Genomic DNA, 20,553 nt, shown 5'->3' on the forward strand with positions numbered 1-20,553 from the left:
TCACTGGTGTACACTAGTCAGTTTCTTAGTAAATTAAATATTTTTAACATGTAAAAACGTTTAAAACGTGTTTACTAGTGTCTGTGCGCCTAAGAAAATGAGATTAATTTGAAGACCCTCCTCGAACGGCTTTAAAAGGGCGCAATGGGCGGAAACTTGCCATCCTCGTTATTTCGATTGGGAGGCGGGGTCAGTTTTATGGGCGGGGCTGGCTTCAGCGCAAAAGATCACGGAAGCTCGAATTACGCTGGATGTAACTTACGCCCAAGTCTGCGGTCTTTTGCGTTGCTTCGGCCGGATTGCGTTGATAAAACCAGCACAATTTAGCAGAAACTCTGGATTTTAATAGTTCTTTGATGCATGTTCCCCATGTAAAGTGCTGAATTTTCAAGATCTCGCCTCACTTTGTTTTGTCTTTTTTTATGGAAGATATTCGAAGCCCAAGAAGACCCTCTTTCAATGAAACCCCCTTGTACTATATCACGAGTCAGATGGTTGTGCACCACTGACTGGCCATTTCATGTATTGGGGAAAGTAGCCAGTTACAGTTCTGAAATCGACTCTTCATACTGCCTGTATTCACAGAAATCTTGAGATGCTTAGATGGTTTCCCAAATTGTGATTTGAATTTTTACTTACTGCATTATTTCCTTCCTTCAAGTGAAGTTAACTAAAACCAATTGCATATTTGTGCCGAAAGATTGTGATTCTCTGACTGACTGCTGCAGTTCAATACTTTTAATATTTATATTAACACATCAATGGATTCAGTCCATGTAAAACACTGGTAGTCTGTTACAAGAAGAATCTTGAACTGTGAGGTCCATTCAGTCTGTTGCTCTTTAATGGTCTAAACAATGATATGTTTGTGGTCAGTTGTGTACTTCACAAGAAGTTGGTAGTAATTTCACTCTAACGGACAGCCTTTAATTCAGAGAGGTTGGAGAGGCCCAAGCAACAATCAGTGTAAGATCACTGAATCCTTTGCTCTAACTATGCTCTGGTATAAAGTAAATGCTCCTCTGGGGTGGGTTCAAAAATGAATAAAGGCAGGCAATCTATTAGAAATGGTCAAAATCAAAATACTGCAGATGCTGGAAGTCTGAAATAAAACCAGAAAATGCTGGAGAAGCTCAGCAAGTCAGGCGGCATCTGTGGAGAAAGAAACAAGGTTAATGTTTCAGGTCGAGGACCTTTCGTCAGAACTGGAAGATGTTAAAAGAGTTAAAGTATTTGAGCAAGTACAGAGTCAGGGAAAGGGGGGAGGAAAGAACAAAAGGGAAGGTCTGTGATAGGGTGGAGGGCACGAGTGATTAAATGACAAAAGGGATGATGGTGCAAGACAAGGAAGGTGGTAATGGGACAGATTAAGAAACAAAAGATTGATCAGGAGTAGCTGTAAATGGCAGCAGCAGAACCGTTACCAGCACCAGCTGACTGAAAAAATGGGAGCAGTGGTATGATCTGAAGTGATTGAAATCAGTGTTGAGTCCGGAAGGTTGTAAAGTGCCTGAATGAAAGATGAGGTGCTGTTCCTCGAGCTTATGTTGAGTTTCATTGGAACAGTGTAAGAGGCCGAGGGCAGAGAGGTCAGAGTAGGAGTGGGAAGGGGAATTAAAATGGCAAGTGACCGGCAGGTCAGGGTCACGCTTGTGGTCAGAGCGGAGGTGTTCAGCAAAGCGATCACCCAGTCTGCGTTTGGTCTCCCCAGTGTAGAGGAGACCGCGTTGTGATACAGTTTACTAAATTGAAAGTAGTACAAGTAAACCGCTGTTTCACCTGGAAGGAGTGTTTGGGGCCCTGGATGGTGTGAAGGGAGGAGGTGAAGGGGCAGGTGTTGCATCTCCTGCGCTCGCACAGGAAAGTGCCGTGGGGAGGAGAGCTGGTGTTGGGGGTGTTGGAAGAGTGGACCAGGGTGTCACGGAGGGAGCGGTCCCTTCGGAATGTTGAAAGGGGAGGGAGGGGATGATGTGTTTGGTGGTCGGATTGCTCTGGAGGTGGCGGAAATGGCGGAGGATGATACGTTGAATGTGGAGGCTGGTGGGGGGAAGGTGAGGACAAGGGGGAACCTTATCGTGGTTCTGGAAGGGAAGGCAAGCAGTGAGGGCAGAAGTGCGGGAATAGGACAGACATGGTCGAGGGCCCTGTCAATTACAATGGAGGGGAAACCTCGGTTGAGGAAAAAGGAAGACATATCGGAAGCACTAGTGCGGAAGGTGGTATCGTCAGAACAGATGCGACGGAGACGGGGAGACTGGGAGAAGGGAATTGAGTCCTTATAGGAAGAGGGGTGGGAGGAAGTGCAATCAAGGTAGCCGTGGGAGTCGGTGGGCTTATAATAGATGTTGGTTGATAGATATTTTTTGGTCCGCTAATGCTGGTAATGGTTCTGCTCCTGCCATTTATAGCTATTCCGGACCAATCTTTTGTTTCTTAATCTGTCCCATTACCACCTTCCCTGCCTTGCACCATCATCCCTTTTGTCATTTAATCACTCTATCAGTCAATCAATCCACCCTATCAGAGATCTTCCCTTTTGTTCTTTCCTCCCCTCCCCTCCCCCCCTCTTTCCCTGACTCTGTACTTGCTCAAATACTGTAACTCTTTTAATATCTTCCAGTTCTGATGAAAGGTCTTCGGCCTGAAGCGTTAACTCTGTTTCTTTCTCCACAGATGCTGCCTGACTTGCTGAGCTTTTCCAGCATTTTCTGTTTTTATATTAGAAATGGACAGTAGATTTGCTGTTGTGCCTGTCCCGAATCCATTTACTGCATGTGTTCTGTCCATTGTACATCGATAAATGTGCAATTCCATGGCCCCCAAACACGGCAGTAGATGCGTGCAGATAAATTTGACTGTGGGAATTACTTGATGAGATTTAGTGATGTAAATTGGACGACATCACTCAGTCTATCTACATGGATTTGTACAGCAAGCAGCACGTACACTGCCTGTGAGAAGTGCCACTCTGAGTTTTGAAGGAAACTTGCGTTGCATCGTTATGAACTACTGAGGTGCATTCTCACCAAATAGCCTGGATGGTTTGCTTTGATTTTTCCACCCCAAATGGACTTCTCAAGGTAAATTTGGGTCTTTGACAATAAAGAAAAATTTTAGAGCTTAACCCGTAATCATTAAGTTTCCCATGACAAAATTCCACCTTTAATTTATAATATCCCTTTTATTGCCTTTTTATATTAATGAGACAAAAGAAAATTAATTTGACAAATTTTGCTATTTATTGAAGGAAATAATTGTGGGCTATCTTTGAAAAAAATCCTCTAATACTTTCGCAGGATAATAAGTGAACAATAGTCATTTGGTGTGTGTTAAGTTGGAAAAAGAATAATCTCCATTATTTATGCTTTTATCAACAATTAAATGCACTGTAATGTTGGGAATTTAACTCTTGCAGGACTTACTGCAGCTGATGAAGGTCTTGCTTTAACCATCATTTTGTCTAACTAAAACACTGCAGCTGTTCTTCAAAGACATGTTGAATTGGCTGACCCATGTTCTTAGTTCAAAACTTTGTAAGTGAAATACATTAAGCAGTGTTGCTATAAATCAGGTTCAACGGTTGCATTCACTGGAGTGAGAAGATTAAAGGGAGAATCTAATAGAAGTGTTAAAAACTTTGAAAAGGATTGAGGGGCTAAGTAGTGAAAGCTTACTTCCGCTAGTCAGTGAATTGGTAACAAGGGAGCATAAACTAATAGAAGCATAAAGAGTGAGGTTATCAGAATTTGTTTTTCACATAATGGGTTATTAGAAGAATTTCTTTATAAAATGTGGTCCAGATGGGATGCATCCTAGGTTACTGAGGGAAATAAAGATGGAAATTGCGGAGGCTCTGGCCACTACTTTCCAATCCTCCTTAGATATGGGGATGGTGCCAGAAACCTGGAGGATTGCAAATGTTACACCCCGTTCAAAAAAGGGGAGAGGGATAAACCCGGCAATTACAGGCCAGTCAGCCTAACGTCAGTGGTGTGGAAACTTTTAGAGACAATAATCAGGGACAAAATAAATTGGCACTTGGAAAACTATGGGCTAATAAATGAAAGTCACCAGGGATTTATTAAAGGAAAATCATGTCTGACTAACTTGATTGAGTTCTTTGATGAAGTAATGGAGAGGGTTGATGAGGGTAGTGCAGTTGATGTGTATATGGACTTTCAAAAGGCATTTGATAAAGTACCACATAATGGACTTGTTAGCAAAATTAAAGCCTATGGGATTAAAGGGACAGTGGCAGTGTGGATACAAAATTGGCAAGGGGACAGAAAGCAGAGAGTAGTGGTGAACGGTTGTTTTTCAGACTGGAGGGAAGTATACAGTGGTGATCCCCAGGGGTCAGTATTAGGACCGTTGCTCTTTTGATATATATTAATGACCTGGACTTGGATATAGAGGGTATAATTTCAAAGTTTGCACATGACATGTAGTAGACAATGTGGAGGATAGTAACAGACTCCAGGAGGCCATAGACAGACTGGTGAAATAGGCAGACACATGGCAGATAAAATTTAACGCAGTGAAGTCTGAAGTGATGCATTTTGGTAGGAAGAGTGAGGAGAGACAATATAAAGGGGGTGCAGGAACTGACACATACACAAATCTTTGAAGGTGGCAGGACAAATTGAGAAGGCTGTTGAAAAAGCATATGGGATCCTGGGCTTTATTAATAGAGGCATATAGTACAAAATCAAGGAAGTTATGCAAAACCTTTATAAAACACTGGTTAGGTTTCAGCTGGAGTATTGTGTTCAATTCTGGGCACCACACTTTAGGAAGGATATCAAGGCCTAAGAGAGAGTGCAGAAGAGATTTACTAGAATGATGCTAGGGATGAGGGACTTCAGTTATGTGGAGAGACCGGAGAAGCTGGGGTTGTTCTCCTTAGAACAGAGAAGGTTAAGGGGAAATTTGATGGAGATCTTCAAAATCACGAACGGTTTTGACAGAGTGAATAAGGAGAAACTGTTTCCAGTGACAGAAGGGTCAGTGAACAGAGGACACAGATTTAAGGTGATCGGCAAAAGAGCCAGAGGCGACATGAGGAAACATTTTTTTACGCAGTGAGTTGTAATGATCAGGAATGGACTATCTGAAAGGGTGGTAGAAGCAGATTCAGTACTAACTTTCAAAAGGGAATTCGATAAATACTTGAAGAGAAAAAATTGACAGGGCAATGGGGAAAAAGCAGGGGAATGGGATTAATTGGATAGCTCTTTCAAAGAGTCGGCACAGGCACGATGGGCTGAATGGCCTCCTCCTTTGCTGTAACTACTATGATTCAAAAGGATATTAGAATATGAAATGCATTACCACAAGTGGCTATTGCAGCCAAGTGCGTCATAGCATTTAAGAGGGAATTAGCTAAACATTTGGAAAATAAAAATATTAAAGGCTACAGTGAGAGTGGGGAAATAGGATTAGAGTAGTTAGCTTCAATCTGGAGTTACCATCAGTGTAGGCACGATGGAGTGAATGGCCTCGTCCTGTGCTAAAATTTTTCTTGATTATGATCTGAAATAAAATAAAATATTGGAGGAACTCGGCAACAGTTACCACACTAACTGCAGCTCTTTTTATGCCTTTTGCTCTGATCATCACTTCAGCATTGACGCCAATTCTGCGAGTGAATTTGAAGTAAATAACTTGCTACTGAAAGCAGTTGGATCTCCCAGTGGCTGCTGGGTGAAGACAGGCATCTGGAACTGGGTTTGGGCTGTATCAACAGATCAGTATTTGAAGTGTGCAGTCTTAAGGCTGTCAAGGTGGATCTCTAAGCTGGGGGCCTGGCCTGCAGGGTGAACAGAACATTTTGAAGTGACTATCTATAGCTTTGGAGAACTATGTGGAAGATAAACTCGTTAATGGCCTCTCTTTGTTTTGCTTCAGTGTCTCCACTCAGATAGATGTCCAGGCAACTTTTTCAATGTGGTGGAAGGTTACAAATACCAGGAGCCACAAGTTTAAAAAAAATAATAGGACTAAGAAGGGGTCAGGTGAAACTTTTTTGCCTAAAGCAGAGATGTCCAAACTGTGGCCTGTGAGTTACATGCAGTCTGCGAGCCATAGCAAATCCCAGCCCACCAAGCCTGGGCAACTCGGTTCTATTTCTGTCTACTGCCTGGTTTATCCTTTTTGAATTTTGTGGGCCTGGAGGTATGGAAAGGGCTGTTATTAATGCTGCTGTCTTGTTAGTGAATGAATCACAAATCAGAACACCAAAATCTTTTGGTATCAGCAACTTGAGAGATATGCAGAATCACTGGAAAATTCAATCACATTTTATACATGTCCTGCAGGCTTCATAGCATCCATTGAAATAGCCCATGAAGACAAGAAGCTTCGGCACTTCTGGTCTAAAGATTGGGATAAAGGGGACAGTATAAATAGGCTCACAAGACAATGGCCCAGCCTTTTTACTACTCCTTACCTGTAATAGTGACATAAATCAGTCTCGCCAGATTTCTGCCTGCTTTGCGCCGGCGTGGAGTTTCTGGGGAGTGGGGACCAATGGCAGAGAAGCACCCGTCTAGGAGCAGGGACTATTGCTGGCCAATTTCTTGACACCCAGGCATGCAGGTCATCAGATGTAAGTCATGCCCATGTGCAAAAGGCCGCCAGGGTTGCTAGGCAATAGTAAGTGTACAGAAGGTCATGTGAAAGACTCAGTAATGTTTAGTAAGTGCATTGCAGCCATTTCTTAACTGCATTTTATTTTGTTTCCCCCGCAAGCATTTAGGTTCTCATGAGCCTTTCTGCCAACTGTTGTAAATTCCTCCCTCCCTCAAGCACATGACTGGTTCTAATGGTTTTCCCAATGAGAATCCCCTATCTGATATATTTGAAAGAAGAGGACAAATTGCTCTGTGCCTATCTGCTGGAATCCTCATATCCACATCTACAGACAGAGGTGAATGTACCTCATTTTGGCAGACGATTAGTGCATAAGGACGTTCCTATTCCCAAAGGGAGATGGGACATTAAACCCGATGGCCTGTCTAAGATATGTTAATGCGTGACTAACTGCAGTGTTGGATGCTTCCTCAAAAGGATCTCAGCTACGGTATGTCATGCTTTTAGTGGCATTGCATGAGGGAAGGCATGCCAGGGTGATCAACATCCACTCTATCCTGATTGGCCATACCCATCAAGAAGCTATCAACCATATCTGCCGACCCTGGCATACCTACCTGTCAGTGACTGTGGGGTATTGCCTACACAGGGTCTGAGTCAATAGAAAGCCAGATGCAGAACTGTGCCATCTGCTGCAAGGACATCTGCAGCTACCATAAAGTATAGGGCAGTTACATCCATTGACAGTAACAGTCAGGTATGGCCTAAAACTAGACACCAACTCTTGTCAGGTATACTGTAATGCTGACCGATGCTGATAGTACCATGATAGGCATAGAGGGCAATCCGCCTCACAAGCACCTCATGCAGCACCACACCCACTTCAGTAGCCATCAAACAGGGTGTTGAGCACTGGGTTGCTCAATCATTATGCCTAAAGACTCAATCTGCAACTTTTCCTTATTTTTTTCCTGTTGCTTATATTAGTCCATTCCCCTTTCAGTCTCAGCGTAGTCTGTTAATAGGTTGAGATTTTGGTCGCCATATTCTGCCATGCCTCTTAAATTGTCTGTCCCCTTCCCTTTAAAGGCCATTGACATTCAACTTTCCAATCTCACCACCAGTTTACTCCTTAAACCCCTCCAAATGTGCACCTGATACTATGCTAAATTGGGTGGAACCAGCACACTTCTGTTCGAGCCTATCTAAAACATGCCAATAACCATTTAGATCTGAACTATGCCCACGGTGGAGAATACAGGCTAATTAGTTGCAGGCAAGGAGGTCGACTTTCTAAGCAGGCAACAGCGGTAAGGTATCTTGTCTATCGGGAAATTGACTTCAAAGGCCAGAGAAGTGCAGGCGCCGGTTTTCTGATACAAACCGGCAGTGGACAAGGTACCTCACCACTGGTGTGGACTCAGAAAATTTAGGCAATGGTGTGAATGCAGCTGTGTGGGGTTGATCAATGAAAATGGGATAGACTTGTTCGGCCTAATGGTCCCTCCCTAGTTCTACCATTTCTTGGCCTAGGTTTTCGTCTTTGATGTCCTGATGGCTCAGTAATTTTATCCAGTAAGTAGCTGAACAGTACTGACCAGGAAGGTTTTAGGTTTACTGACCACAGCCAGGGAGGGGGTAAGGACACTATGGTTAGTTCCCATGCCCTTGCGTTAGGGAAGGGAAAATTGACTAACATTCCAATTCCTAAATGTTAACCAGCAGCTCCTATTGCATATAAGGTGAGGACAGATCGAACTTGGCCATGATGTTCCCATGGGTTGAATAGCTGCTGATGCTCCCTGTCAAGACTCATACATAGGGACATAGGAGCACACCCAAGTAATGATCACTTGGACCAAATGCAGAGGCTTGAAACTGGTGGAACTGTGCCCCAGCAAAGAGTCAACAGGCTAATGTTCTGCTTTCGAAGAATTGGGGGACATCTTCAGTTTCGGAGGGGGGGGATTTGAACACAGATGCACCCTGAACCCAGTTGATTTTTCGGCCTTATGGTCATTGGAAATTTTTTGGTGGGCTTGTCATCCTTCATCATTGTAAACAATTTTACAACACCAAGTTATAGTCCAGCAATTTTATTTTAAATTCACAAGCTTTCGGAGATTTTCTCCTTCCTCAGGCAAATCCTTCATCAGGGAGCCCTTCTAGAGCAGGGGTCAAGATTGGCATAGCAATGACAATGACCTCTATACTGCTGGTATTAATGCAAAAATAATTTTTCACTTATTTTAAATTTGGCACCTAAGCTTTGTGATCGGTTGCATAGATTTTTGGGATACAAAATGACAATATTTTGACTGACAGACTGCATAGTCAGACCTCATTATTCCAACCCCAAACTCGCACTGGCGAAGTGCTTCTTCTCAACTAAAGTCTGAATTCCTCTTGCTCCAGAATCACAGCAAAAGTTCATTCGAATGAGATTTGCAATAAGCAAATTTAGAGTAACATGGTTTTACTACAGACTTGCCTTTTTTAAATTAAAAGAAAAGTCAATGAAACGAATAGTGAAAATATTCGCATTGTAATCTGCATCTCTGGCAAAGTCCCATTTTATTTTTTTAAAATTCCAGTACATCCCACTTGAAGTTGTATTCCTTCTATAATTCGGGAAGTCATGTTTTCGGAACCCAGTAAATTCCAATCACTTGGTATTTCTGAGTGGGGATACAACACAGACGCTGTGGTTTGTGTGGTGTTAAGAAACCATGTCTGCACTCCAGTGGGTTTAGTTTCCTCTGTGCGCTATTTTTAGCACACCCGCTACTGCATTTGCATAAATGTCAGTCTGTGCTGTTTTATTGCAGTCATTTAAAATAGGCTACCAACTGTGTAAAATTAGCACAGGCAGCAATTTATGTGAACATGTCGTAGCACGCAAAGGAAATGAAACCCACTGGGGGTCTCTGTATTCTGGAGAATCAGAGGGCAGCAGTGGAAACTATTGAGGGGAGCAATCGCTTCACAAATGGAAAGGCTGGATTTCAGCAGAGCAGTATTCCCTCTCTCTCTAATCTTAGGGACAGGACTCAGCAAAATAGATTGAAGTTCAGTTTACTGAAGAGAAAATGCAGAGTCCCCAACAGGAGAGCCAGCCAGGATTAAAATGTTATATTTTATTAGGAAAACACAAACCAAAATTAATTCCTGCAATAATTGTACTCCAATTATAATAATAGTATGTGAGCCCTCTTAAACTAATGATTTTATTCCCCCTCATCCTTTGTAGGTTTGAATTTTAGCCAAACTTCTTAACAAAGTGTCAACGTGCCGTTTTGGTTTTGTGTTCTGTGTTCCTATATCCAATCGAAGCTCACAGTGTAATCTCTCATTTCTCCACTGTTACAGCCGCCAGTATTACATTACAGTAATTAGCCTCTAATATACTTTGCCACTGGAGAAGATCATTTGCTGCAGGTGTTGCTTATTGCGAAAAAAAAGTACTTAAATACTTTTCAAGTAAAACACATCAATTGAAATCCTGTCCTGCTCTCCCGAATTAGTGACCCTATATCTGAAATTATAATGAGCTGCCTGGTTGACACAGATCATTAAAAGGGAGTTTGTGGTGGTGGCAGGTGAATAAATAGCAATCAAGTCTTTCCATTTGGTCTGGTCAGGTCGTGTGAATTACATTCAGCACCAGGAGGTGCGGCATGAATGAATTTATAACCACTATTTCTTAAAGAGACATGTCTTTAAAAAGTGACCGTGGATCGTGAAGTAATTATACCTCGCAACGATGCACTTTTGGAAAATGGTGTACACACTGGAAAATTTGTTAGCTTTGTTTTCCTTCAACAACTCGTGTTAATACTTGTGTATGTACTTAATATGCTTTTTTATTAAGTTGTCAAAAATGTTAAAACTTTTTCCATTTTAAATGATATGTTGATAGTGTGAGATGAAGTAAGGTGGGAAGAGGCTTGGAGCATTAACACTGGCATAGGCCTGTTGGGCCGAATGGCCTGTTTCTGTGCTGTAAATACTATGTAAAAATAACACTAAAAAGGAATTCAAGAGTGGCCGTGGGACACAGCAGCAGCTTTGTAGCTTTCGTTACTCTGGAAGGCTGTTTACTTTTGTCATGGGACTGGGTGGCAATGTGTTTCGAGATAATGAAGTTGCATTGTTTTGCACGCCCCTTCCCACCTGCTTTGGGGCATGGGTCCCAATTGTAGCACCCTCACTAACACTTCAACTGAGATTGCCAAGCTCCTCACAGACTATGGATTGGACTTGGGATCTTCCTAGCCTTCATAGCTCAATACCGTGTAATATGATGCGTGTCCCCAGCAATCCATCATTAAAAGCATTTGTATTCAAACTATTTCATGGTCTGGGAACATTGGCCAACTGAAAATTAACTCGTCCTGGCCAATATTTATCCCTCAGCCAACTCCACTAAAACAGATTATCTGGTCATTTATCTCTGCTGTTTGTGGGACCTTGCTGTGAGCAAATTAGCTGCTGCATTTCCTAAATTACAACAGTGCCTATAGTTCAAAAGTAATTAATTGGCTGTAAAGCACTTTGGGATGACCTGAGGTTGTGAAAGACGCTATATAAATGCACAATCTTTTTTCTTTCTGATTACGATCTATAATCTTTATTTAATGAAAATATTAATTTTCATAAATTCATAATTGCAGTCAGTCACAAATAACTTTTTTTAAATAGCAAAAATCTTAAGTTTTATTTTATTCATTGGCATTCATAAATGAAGTAGGTTTCTGGGTGTTCGACAAAAGTCAGCATAGTTTTTTGTCAAGTATCATTTTACAGTTTAAAACTAAACATCATAGTACTCTTCACAGCGCTGCAATGTTTATAGATACCACTCTTAAAATACTGCCTGCTTATAATGTTTCTACTAGTGACTAATCATGTCAAGAGGGGGGGTCTGAGTTGTCATTAATCCTTTCGGAGTAGTTGGGCTGTCATGAGATCCTGTGACAGATGTACTATGGAACCACTCAGGCTCTGACTCTGTGGAATGATGAGCCTTACAGCTACGTTTTACAACACACATGCTGGAGTTTCAGCAGTGGCCTCTGGTCTGTGATTGATGCCTCTCGTATCCTTAAGTATGCCTTTACTATGGTTGGGAAGTTGGGGCGGGGGGATTGAGGTGGCGTGCAGCTTTGAAGACATCTGCCTTGGTGAGGGCATTTAAGCCGGTGGTTGAGGGAATAAAAGTGACTACCTTCATAGAAAAAGTGTTTGGCAACCTATTTTTGTTAGTTTATTTATAAACAGATAATATCATGATGTGAATCGAAACCTATCTGGTATCTCTTGCACTTGCTATCTTCAATGTGAAGATGATCACACAACATCACAAGATAATTACAGATGAGGAAGATTTTGGCCCATCTTAATTCATTCATTCAGAAAGACTCTAAGGACCCCTCCTGCAGCATCCGGTTGTTTTTTAAATGAATCCAAGGTTTTTGCCTCCACTGCTCTATCTGCAAGTCTATCCCTTGTATTGATCATTCTTTGTGTGAAGAAGAAATTCTTGATATCAGTCCTAAAATTATCTTTTACTGGTTTGAACCTGTGACTCCTTCTTCTACTTGTGCAGTAAAGTAGTATTCCTGACTTACTGTTTCCATACCATTGACTACCTTATATGCATTTATAAGATCAGCTCTTGGGTGCCTCCTTTTAAGGCTGAAAAAGCCAAGATTTTCCAGTCTGATGTTTGGTTGTACTCCCTTTTGCTCGCCTCCCCCCTTCTTCCCCTCCGCACAATTGAGATAAAGTTTGCTGGTCACTTTTTTATGGATGATATAATGTCCCTTTAATACGCTTGGGTGTGATGATTGACTGCCCTTGCAATAAAGATTTTTAAAAATTGTATTTATATAGTGCCCCTCATCTTGAGAAGACCTCCCAGAGCACTGGGATCCCAAAGGTCAGGGAATGAGAGAGCAGCAGGGTAAAGAATAGATGGATTGTAGTTAAGGGCTGGTGCCAAAAGAGCGATTGTCTTTCGTAGGGTTTTGAAAGCAGAGAGGGATTTTGGGAGGGAGTTGTACAAGGCATGGGTGTGGTGGCTGAAAAAGCAGCCCCAATGGCGGAGAAACAGAATACAAAACAGAAAAAAAAATTATGTATTTTTTCTCTCTGCTGCAGAACAAAATCATCAAACGAAGAAAAGACTTCTGAAGATGCACAATGCTAGCAGTATTAGGGAGCACCTCGATATCTTACAGAGTGAGATCGGACCAGCACATCCTCCGACTGAAAAGTCAGAATTGGGCAATGAGACGCAGCAGCATACGAGACAAAAACGTTTTTTGTCGTATCCAAGATTTGTGGAGATCATGGTCACTGCTGACAGCAAAATGGTGTATCATCACGGGAGGAATTTGCAGCATTACATTTTAACACTTATGTCAATAGTAAGTAAGCATCAGCAAATGGCGGCGTGTGTTTGCGTAAGTGTGTGCGAAACAATTCAATTGGAAAGAGGCAATTTGTATCCCTGTTTGGTTTACAGAAGCTGCTACCCTTTGCCTCCCCCTCCCCCCCCCCAATTAATGCCTGTTCTACCTTCTCTAAACTGCTCTGCACTCTTAACTGAGCCGTATCATTCCGTAGTTAGTGAAAATGATGAGTGATAATGTTGAGGTGCCAGTTCAAATTATTGTTAGTGAAGCTGGTGGACGAATACTGCAGGCATTCTTTTGGAAGGGGTGGCATTAATCTATTTAAAATAAATGAGTTAACTCCTGTTTTTCGCTAACAGTAGCTTCTAGCTGATATGTATTTTAAGCAGCCGAAAAGTATAGGTCCGGATAAAGAAATAAAAACAGAAAATGCTGGAGAAGCTCAGCAAGTCAGGCAGCATCTGTGGAGAAAGAACCAGAGTTAATGTTTCAGGTCAAAGACCTTTCGTCAGGCCTGACCTGTAACATTAACTCTGTTTCTTTCTCCACAGATGCTGCCTCACTTGCTGAGCTTCTCCAGCATTTTCTGTTTTTATTTCAGATTTCCAGCACACGCAGTTTTTTGCTTCAGATAAAGAAAAAGTTTTGTTAGAGGGGACATATTGTCTCTCTCCTTCAATCAATGCAGGATGGTGAAGATTCCATCGGTCACAATGAACAGCGGCGATGTTTGTGAAGAGTTCCTGACTTTGTTACTTCGATTGAAATCTTAAAAGTGTCTTTTAGAAAATGTCTATGATTTTGCCAGATATGGCAAATGGAGGAGATCTTCACAAACTAACTTACAATGTCACCTAACATAGCAATTGAAGGAATCTTTACCCCTGTGTGTGAAATACTGCTGTTGGTGTAATGTGAAACAAGTAAAAATTATCCTGAGAAAATGGATCATAAAAATGTGGTAAAAATTAAACAGGCTCAAAATGTAATGGAAACAATCAATGTAAAGAACAGTTCTTTTAAATCCAGAGTTTAGCACACCAGGTTCAGTATTTAGCATTCTGCTTGAACTGGTACCAAAGCAATGCATTGTGCAATAAAGCCACCCTATAACTTGCACACTGTGTGGATCATTAAGGCATAAGTAACGAATCCACAAGTATATGAAAAGTTTAGCAATCTTGATATATTCTAAATGCCGAATGTTAGTTTTGCTCAAAGCTGCGGTTATTATGCATTGAAAAAGACGAATAGGATTTTAGCACTTAAGATTAGAAATTTCTGCTGCCGATATTAGTAGCTGAACACTTAACTCGCTCGTGTGATGTTCCCTTGTTCGCTATTTTAGCGGCAACTGTTAACCCAGAGTAAACGGGTTAACCTTTGCGATGGAGTAGCAAACTGAGAAAGGTCCTGCAAATACTTTTAAGCATTTGTATAAGAATGAACAGGTCTTCATCTCATTGCTACCGGTGGGACCTTGTTTTGTATGAAATGGCTGATGTGTTTTAAGCATACAACAGTGACAACACTTCAAAAAAAAAGTAATTGATTGTATGCCAAGTGCTCCCAGACATTTTTGAGAGATGTGACAAGGCACTATATAAGTGAACACTCATATTTCCAAATACCACCAACAGTAATTTCTAGGCTTAAGATATCTCTGTAACCTCCTCCAGCCCGACAACCCTCCGAGAACTCTGCATCCCTTCAATTCTGGCCTCTTGCGCACCCCGATTTCCATCGTGCCACCATTGGCAGCCGCGCCTTCAGCTGTCTCGGCCCTATGCTCTGGAATTCCCTCCCTAAACCTCTCCGCCTCTCTACCTCTCTCCCCCTTTAAGATGCTCCTTAAAACCTACCTCTTTGACCAAGCTTTTAGTCACCTGTCCTAATATCTCCCTATTTCACTCAGTGTCAAATTTTGTCTGATAACGCTCTTGTGAAGTGCCTAAGGGATGTTTTACTACGTTAAAAGAGCTATATTAATGCAAGTTGTTGTTGAAAATCACCACTTCAGTGGTGCCCTTGGTTTTGAGTCATTTTTCATTTAGCTGCAGAAGTGCAAGGTTGCAGAATATTTGCAAAACCAGATTTCTTTACCAGCTTCGGTTAAACTAATGATCAGCTGAAAGCAAAAAGTTATATATTTTCTTCTCCCCGCTTCTCATAAAGTTACTGACTCCAGCAGGGGGGTGGGGGGTGGCAGTATTGTTCCACGGCTGCAGCACCTCACTCAGTAGTCATTCTTCGCATGTGAATCTGGACGGTGAGTGTCGGCGGGCTATTTGGTCATAGAGGGCATCGCAGTCAAACCTGATGCTGTCCTCACTCGAAGTTGACACATACTTTCCATCAGGAGTCACTGAACAGTAAACAGGAACAGCCCAGGGGTGCTGAGACCAAGTGTAGCACCACACTGGTGCCGCGGCTGAGATCAGCTAACTCGGCCCAAATGGGGATTATTGTAAAATCTCCACCGTACAAACATCTCTGATTTTAGACTGTGGCTGGTCTGATTTCAACAGCAAGAGTGTCACCATAATTCACGGGAACAACTATCGTGAAGGCCACTTTGCAACATCTTGCATTTATATAACACCTTTCACATAGTAAAACATACCAAGGTGCTTCACAGGAGTGTAATCAGACAAATTTGACACCGAGCCACATCAGAAGATATTAGGACTGGAGACCAACAGCTGGGTCAAAGAGAAAGGTTTTAAGCAGCGTCTTGAAGGAGGACACAGAGCTAGCGAGACGGAGAGGTTTAGGAAGGGAATTCCAGAGCTTAGGGCCTAGGCAGCTGAAGGCACGGCCGCCAATGGTGGAGCGATGAAAATTGGGGATGCACAAGAGGCCCCAATGGAGGAATGCAAAGATGTGAGGGTTGTAGGGCTGGAGGAGGTTACAGAAATAGCGAGAGGCAAGGCCATGGAGGGATTTGAATACAAGGTTGAGATCATTAATTCCCTGAGCCATGGGTATAATTAATAGCGCTTCTATGGTTTTCAGTGGCCAAAATTTGAGGTGAAGTAATTTTACAAGGTAGCGGCACCAGGCGATGTAGCTAGAAGTGCTATGATTTATTTTGTCCTCATATTACACAAAGGATCATTTTTGGTTGACCTCTATAGGAGAACCCCCATGACGATGTGACAAGCCCAAAGTTTATAGTCTGCTAATTAGTTCCTGTCAGTGGAGTGACATGTAGACTGCAGCCTCAGGGCAACAACCATTAAAACATTGTTTGAAAGGTCTTTAGAATGTACTTTGAGATCCTGTGCTGTTTTTGATTCAATATGTAGAGTGTAGTGCGGCACTGAGGGAGAGAATGATCGTTTTTGCCTGATTTTTCCCCTGCTTTCCTGAAGGAGCTGGCCAATGCTGAGCTACGATTAACACACACAGGTAGCCTTACCCAAGTGCAGTCAGAGGCAAAGAGCATCGGATGGGCCGTCCCGGGGAGGGGCGTCGGATGGGCCGTCCCGGGGAGGGGCGTCGGATGGGCCGTCCCGGGGAGGGGCGTCGGATGGGCCGTCCCGGGGAGGGGCGTCGGATGGGCCGTCCCGGGGAGGGGCGTCGGATGGGCCGTCCCGGGGAGGGGCGTCGGATGGGCCGTCCCGGGGAGGGGCGTCGGATGGGCCGTCCCGGGGAGGGGCGTCGGATGGGCCGTCCCGGGGAGGGGCGTCGGATGGGCTGTCCCGGGGAGGACTGTCAGCTGGACGTCATGGTATTGTTTTATAGAATAAGGTATGTATTGTCATGTGCTTAAATTGTTTTGCAGATATTACTTTTATTATGTCTCCAATTCCTACAGCTACATTTTCAATTTCAATAATTGTTCTCTCGTTCACTGAAGTGTAATAAGTATTTGAAAGTTCTTCTTAATGCATGCTATCATTATTGGAATGTTCGTCCTCCAACCTGTTATTATTTTATCGGCCAGAGCACTGTCGGAAGCAACCCTGCAGTGTAAATCACCCAGCGGAGGTTTTGCTCCCCGTCTCTGAATGATAGCGCTGGCAGCCACAAAGCTAAGTACGTCCCGTTGGTGGCATAGGTTGAATTTGCTATCTTGGGACTGGCGTTACAGGCAGGCTGGAAGTGTGCTTTTGCCATGGTTGGGCAGTATTGGGGAAGGCCTTGGTTGGTTAACTGAATTAACTGCACGCGGACAGCATGGGAACAGATGCAGTTGCTCTAAAGTCATGTTCGTGAACATACGGATCTGAAAGATTGATCAGGTTGGGGCTCTTTTTCTCTAGGAAAGAGGAGGCTGAGGGGTGACCTAATAGATGTCATTAAAATTATGAAGGGGTTCGATAGGGTAAACATAGAGAAGATGTTTCCACTTGTGGGGGAGTCCAAAACTAGGGGCCATAAATATAAGATAATCACTAATAAATCCAGTAAGGAGTTCAGGAGAAACTTCTTTACCCAGAGAGTGGTTAGAATGTGGACCTTGTTACCACATGGAGTTGTTGAAACAATGAGCATAGATATATTTAAGGGGAAGCTAGATAAATACATGAGTGAGAACAGAGTAGAAGGATAGGATTGGATAAAGTAGGGTGGGAGGACGATTGTGTGGAGCATAAACACCAGCATAGATCAGTTGGGCTGAATGGCCTGTTTCTGTGCTGTACATTCTATGTATTCTTATGCACGTGGAATTTGCTGAATCCTCCCAACATTACAAATTGAATTTGTTTCAGGAATGCGAGGCTGTCAGTGATGCCCAACACAGCAGCATCTGTCTTTACGTTTTATTGATTAATAAAATAAATCACTGTTTATTGGTGGGAGATTAAGTGGATCTGTTCTGTTCCCCCTTTTTTTCAAAAAATGCTTAAGTTTTTAATTAGTTTGTCTTGAGCTCTGCACTCAGCACGTTACTCACCTCTGTATCTGTATAAATTATACATGATTTGTTGAAAAGCCAGTTCTAATTGGAAAACGCTTGTGTTGAATTACTAACATTTTTGTTATTGTAGTGGCAGGTGCATAGCAACATGTTAACCCATTAAACACTGAATCTCACTTGCAGTGCTATTTCTGCTTTACCTTTTGAATCAGAGAACATTGTCGAGACAGTGAGATGCTGTTTTGATAACACTTAATTTTAGGAGCCTTAGGAATCAAAGAATTTCTTCTTTTGCAACATTTTCTGAATGAACGAGATTCCTGACCGGCACTGATAGGAGCTGTGTAATCTGTTCTCACTCCATCTGTCTGGCAAGGAGCATTCAACAACTTAACGATTTACAATGGCTTTATCCAGTCTTGCCTTTTTAAAAACCAAACGCCACATGGCGAGAGGGGTGAAAGTCAAACAAACAGGAAAATCTCTGCATTTGCTGACGTCTGTGCCCTCATACTCTCATTGTGGACAGCAGGGCTTCCTATATACAAAACAATGCTGTTTTGTGATCCGAAATTCATTCATAGTCAAGAAAAGCTGAGTTATACATGCACTAATCCACGTACATGAGCCAAGGCAGGCTGACAATATTGGGCTCTATCCTTTCAGAAACTGTGTGTGTGGGTCATTGCACCGTACCTGTTTAATTTCCCACTTTTTTTGGCAAGTTCAGTATTTTCGATAGACATGCAAACATTTTCGCTCTGGCTTTTCTCCGCAAGCAATTGATATACACACTGAGTAGAAATGAGTCTGGGCCCGTTAATGAGCAGTGCTCGCCCGAACCAAGAGATCTGAGCATTGATAGTTATTGATCCTGAGGCCTTGTCTGCACACTTTAGGGTGAGCTGCTGGCACTGGTTTCACCTCCACACGCAGCTCGCGACGAGATAATAATAAGTTAGGGCCGTCTGCCCCGCCAGCAGTGGCCCACAGGTAAATCCCTGGAGGCGGATTGGAGATTGAGCAGGCAACGGGGTGTGTGGGGTGGGGGGAGGTGGGTGGTTATCGCAATGCCTGTAGAGTCGGGGGAGCACTCCTACAATTCCTGACTCTACAGGAAGGGTTTTTAAAAAAAACAACTTTTAAACTTACCTTTTATTGGCGACCTTAGAGGCCGTTGAAGAAGCCTAAGCGAGGCAGACCTGACGCTTGCCTGCTCATCGAGAACTAATTTTGTAAAGGGGGTCCTTCAATGGGCATTAGGCCCCTCATTAACATATTCAAGGTGCCGGGCGCCTAAAAAATGGGCCCCACAAATATAGCATTGGGACCAACGCATGCGCAGATTGGGCACAGGGCACATTGCATGCTAATTTCTCCCCTGATTTGTTTGTGAGGATGCTACATAAGGTCATTAGCAGATAAAAGGAGGATGAAAAGATAAGGTGAGTTGTGGTTCATAGACAATGGAGTTTTTAACAATGCCTTCGAGGACATCACATATAGAGAGAAAGGTTGCCCACAGCACAGGATTTATGTACCTGTGACATCCATTAGAACAGGCTAATGGGTTTTGTTGGAAAAGGAATGGGCAGGAAGGCTGTAAGGTTTGGGAGGTGTGGCAGGGGCGTGATGGAATGATATGGAATTCTGTCTACTCCCAAACTGGAAAGAGTCATAAGTCTTTTTGAAATATGACACAGGTGGAAAACTGACACAAGAGATTTGTGATCAACGTTGGGAGTCACAGATTACCTCTGGGGTATTCTAACTTTTTTTAAATGGAAGCTGGATGTATCCATCCATGAAATGGGACTTTACCAACCTGATAGCTCTAAGTAAGCACTGCTCACAAAGCCTCCCTCTGCAAGAAAAAGTACTGATAGGGAACGTGCTGGAAATGGTTCGTAGAGGAGCTAAAATGCGATGGAACAAAGTGAAGCTCATACACAAAATAAACTGTAAATCAATTTTCTGAAATGTGTTTGTCCCTGAACGCAATGCTTTTCACTCCAGATACACTTAACATCGTAACAAGTACAAATTTATATTCACTTAAATTTGGAATTTCACAGGCAAGTGACTTGCTCCTAGGTCCAAGGTATCTGTGAGCAATTTTCTGTAGTTTCTCTCCTGTACATCTCTCCCATTTACTCTTTAAGTCGAGCGCACTTGGCCCTGCTGTGAAATGTGGAAACCCAATTGTTTCAGTGAAAATGCAGGCGATCTACTCCCTGCTTGCTCTTCTCTGAAACTGGCTCCCTTAATCCAGTGGCATATTCGTAGGCCCAAATTTTCAAGGGTCCACAATACTGTTGGGTCCCTTGAGTGAGGGGGAGTTTATACAGTGGAGTACAGCTGATGGAAGGGAGACCTGGGCGTTGCCCTCAGCTGCACCTCGAGGCTGTTTGTAGTTGTGCAAGAATCAGCAAGGTCTGACTGGCTTTTGCAGACTGGGATAGCCCGACCTGATCGCAATATTCTCACAGCAAGAGCAGGGTAAGTGAACAGATAGCAGCTCAGAATCCTGTAACATTGGACGGATGGCGAGCCAGTGAATGGAACAGGTTGGGAAGGGGATTTGGTAAGCAGGGAAATGCAGGGATGGAGTGAGATTGGATGTGGGCATACTGAAAGAGGAAATTGGAAGTCAGGCAGAGACAAACAGATTGGGTG

At 42.9% G+C, this 20,553-nt stretch overlaps 1 protein-coding gene across 1 annotated transcript in view; it reads left to right on the forward strand.

Moving 5' to 3' along the window:
- Nucleotides 1-20,553, forward strand: part of LOC137334837 (A disintegrin and metalloproteinase with thrombospondin motifs 20-like) — a 423,984-nt gene that overhangs the window by 89,399 nt on the left and 314,032 nt on the right. The window contains exon 4 of the mRNA XM_067999860.1: nucleotides 12,754-13,022. Coding sequence (XP_067855961.1) covers nucleotides 12,754-13,022 — 269 coding nt within the window. The remainder of the gene's footprint in view (nucleotides 1-12,753; nucleotides 13,023-20,553) is intronic.

The sequence above is a fragment of the Heptranchias perlo genome, chromosome 18 (genome assembly GCF_035084215.1).
Source record: "Heptranchias perlo isolate sHepPer1 chromosome 18, sHepPer1.hap1, whole genome shotgun sequence".
Classification (NCBI taxonomy): Eukaryota; Metazoa; Chordata; class Chondrichthyes; order Hexanchiformes; family Hexanchidae; genus Heptranchias; species Heptranchias perlo.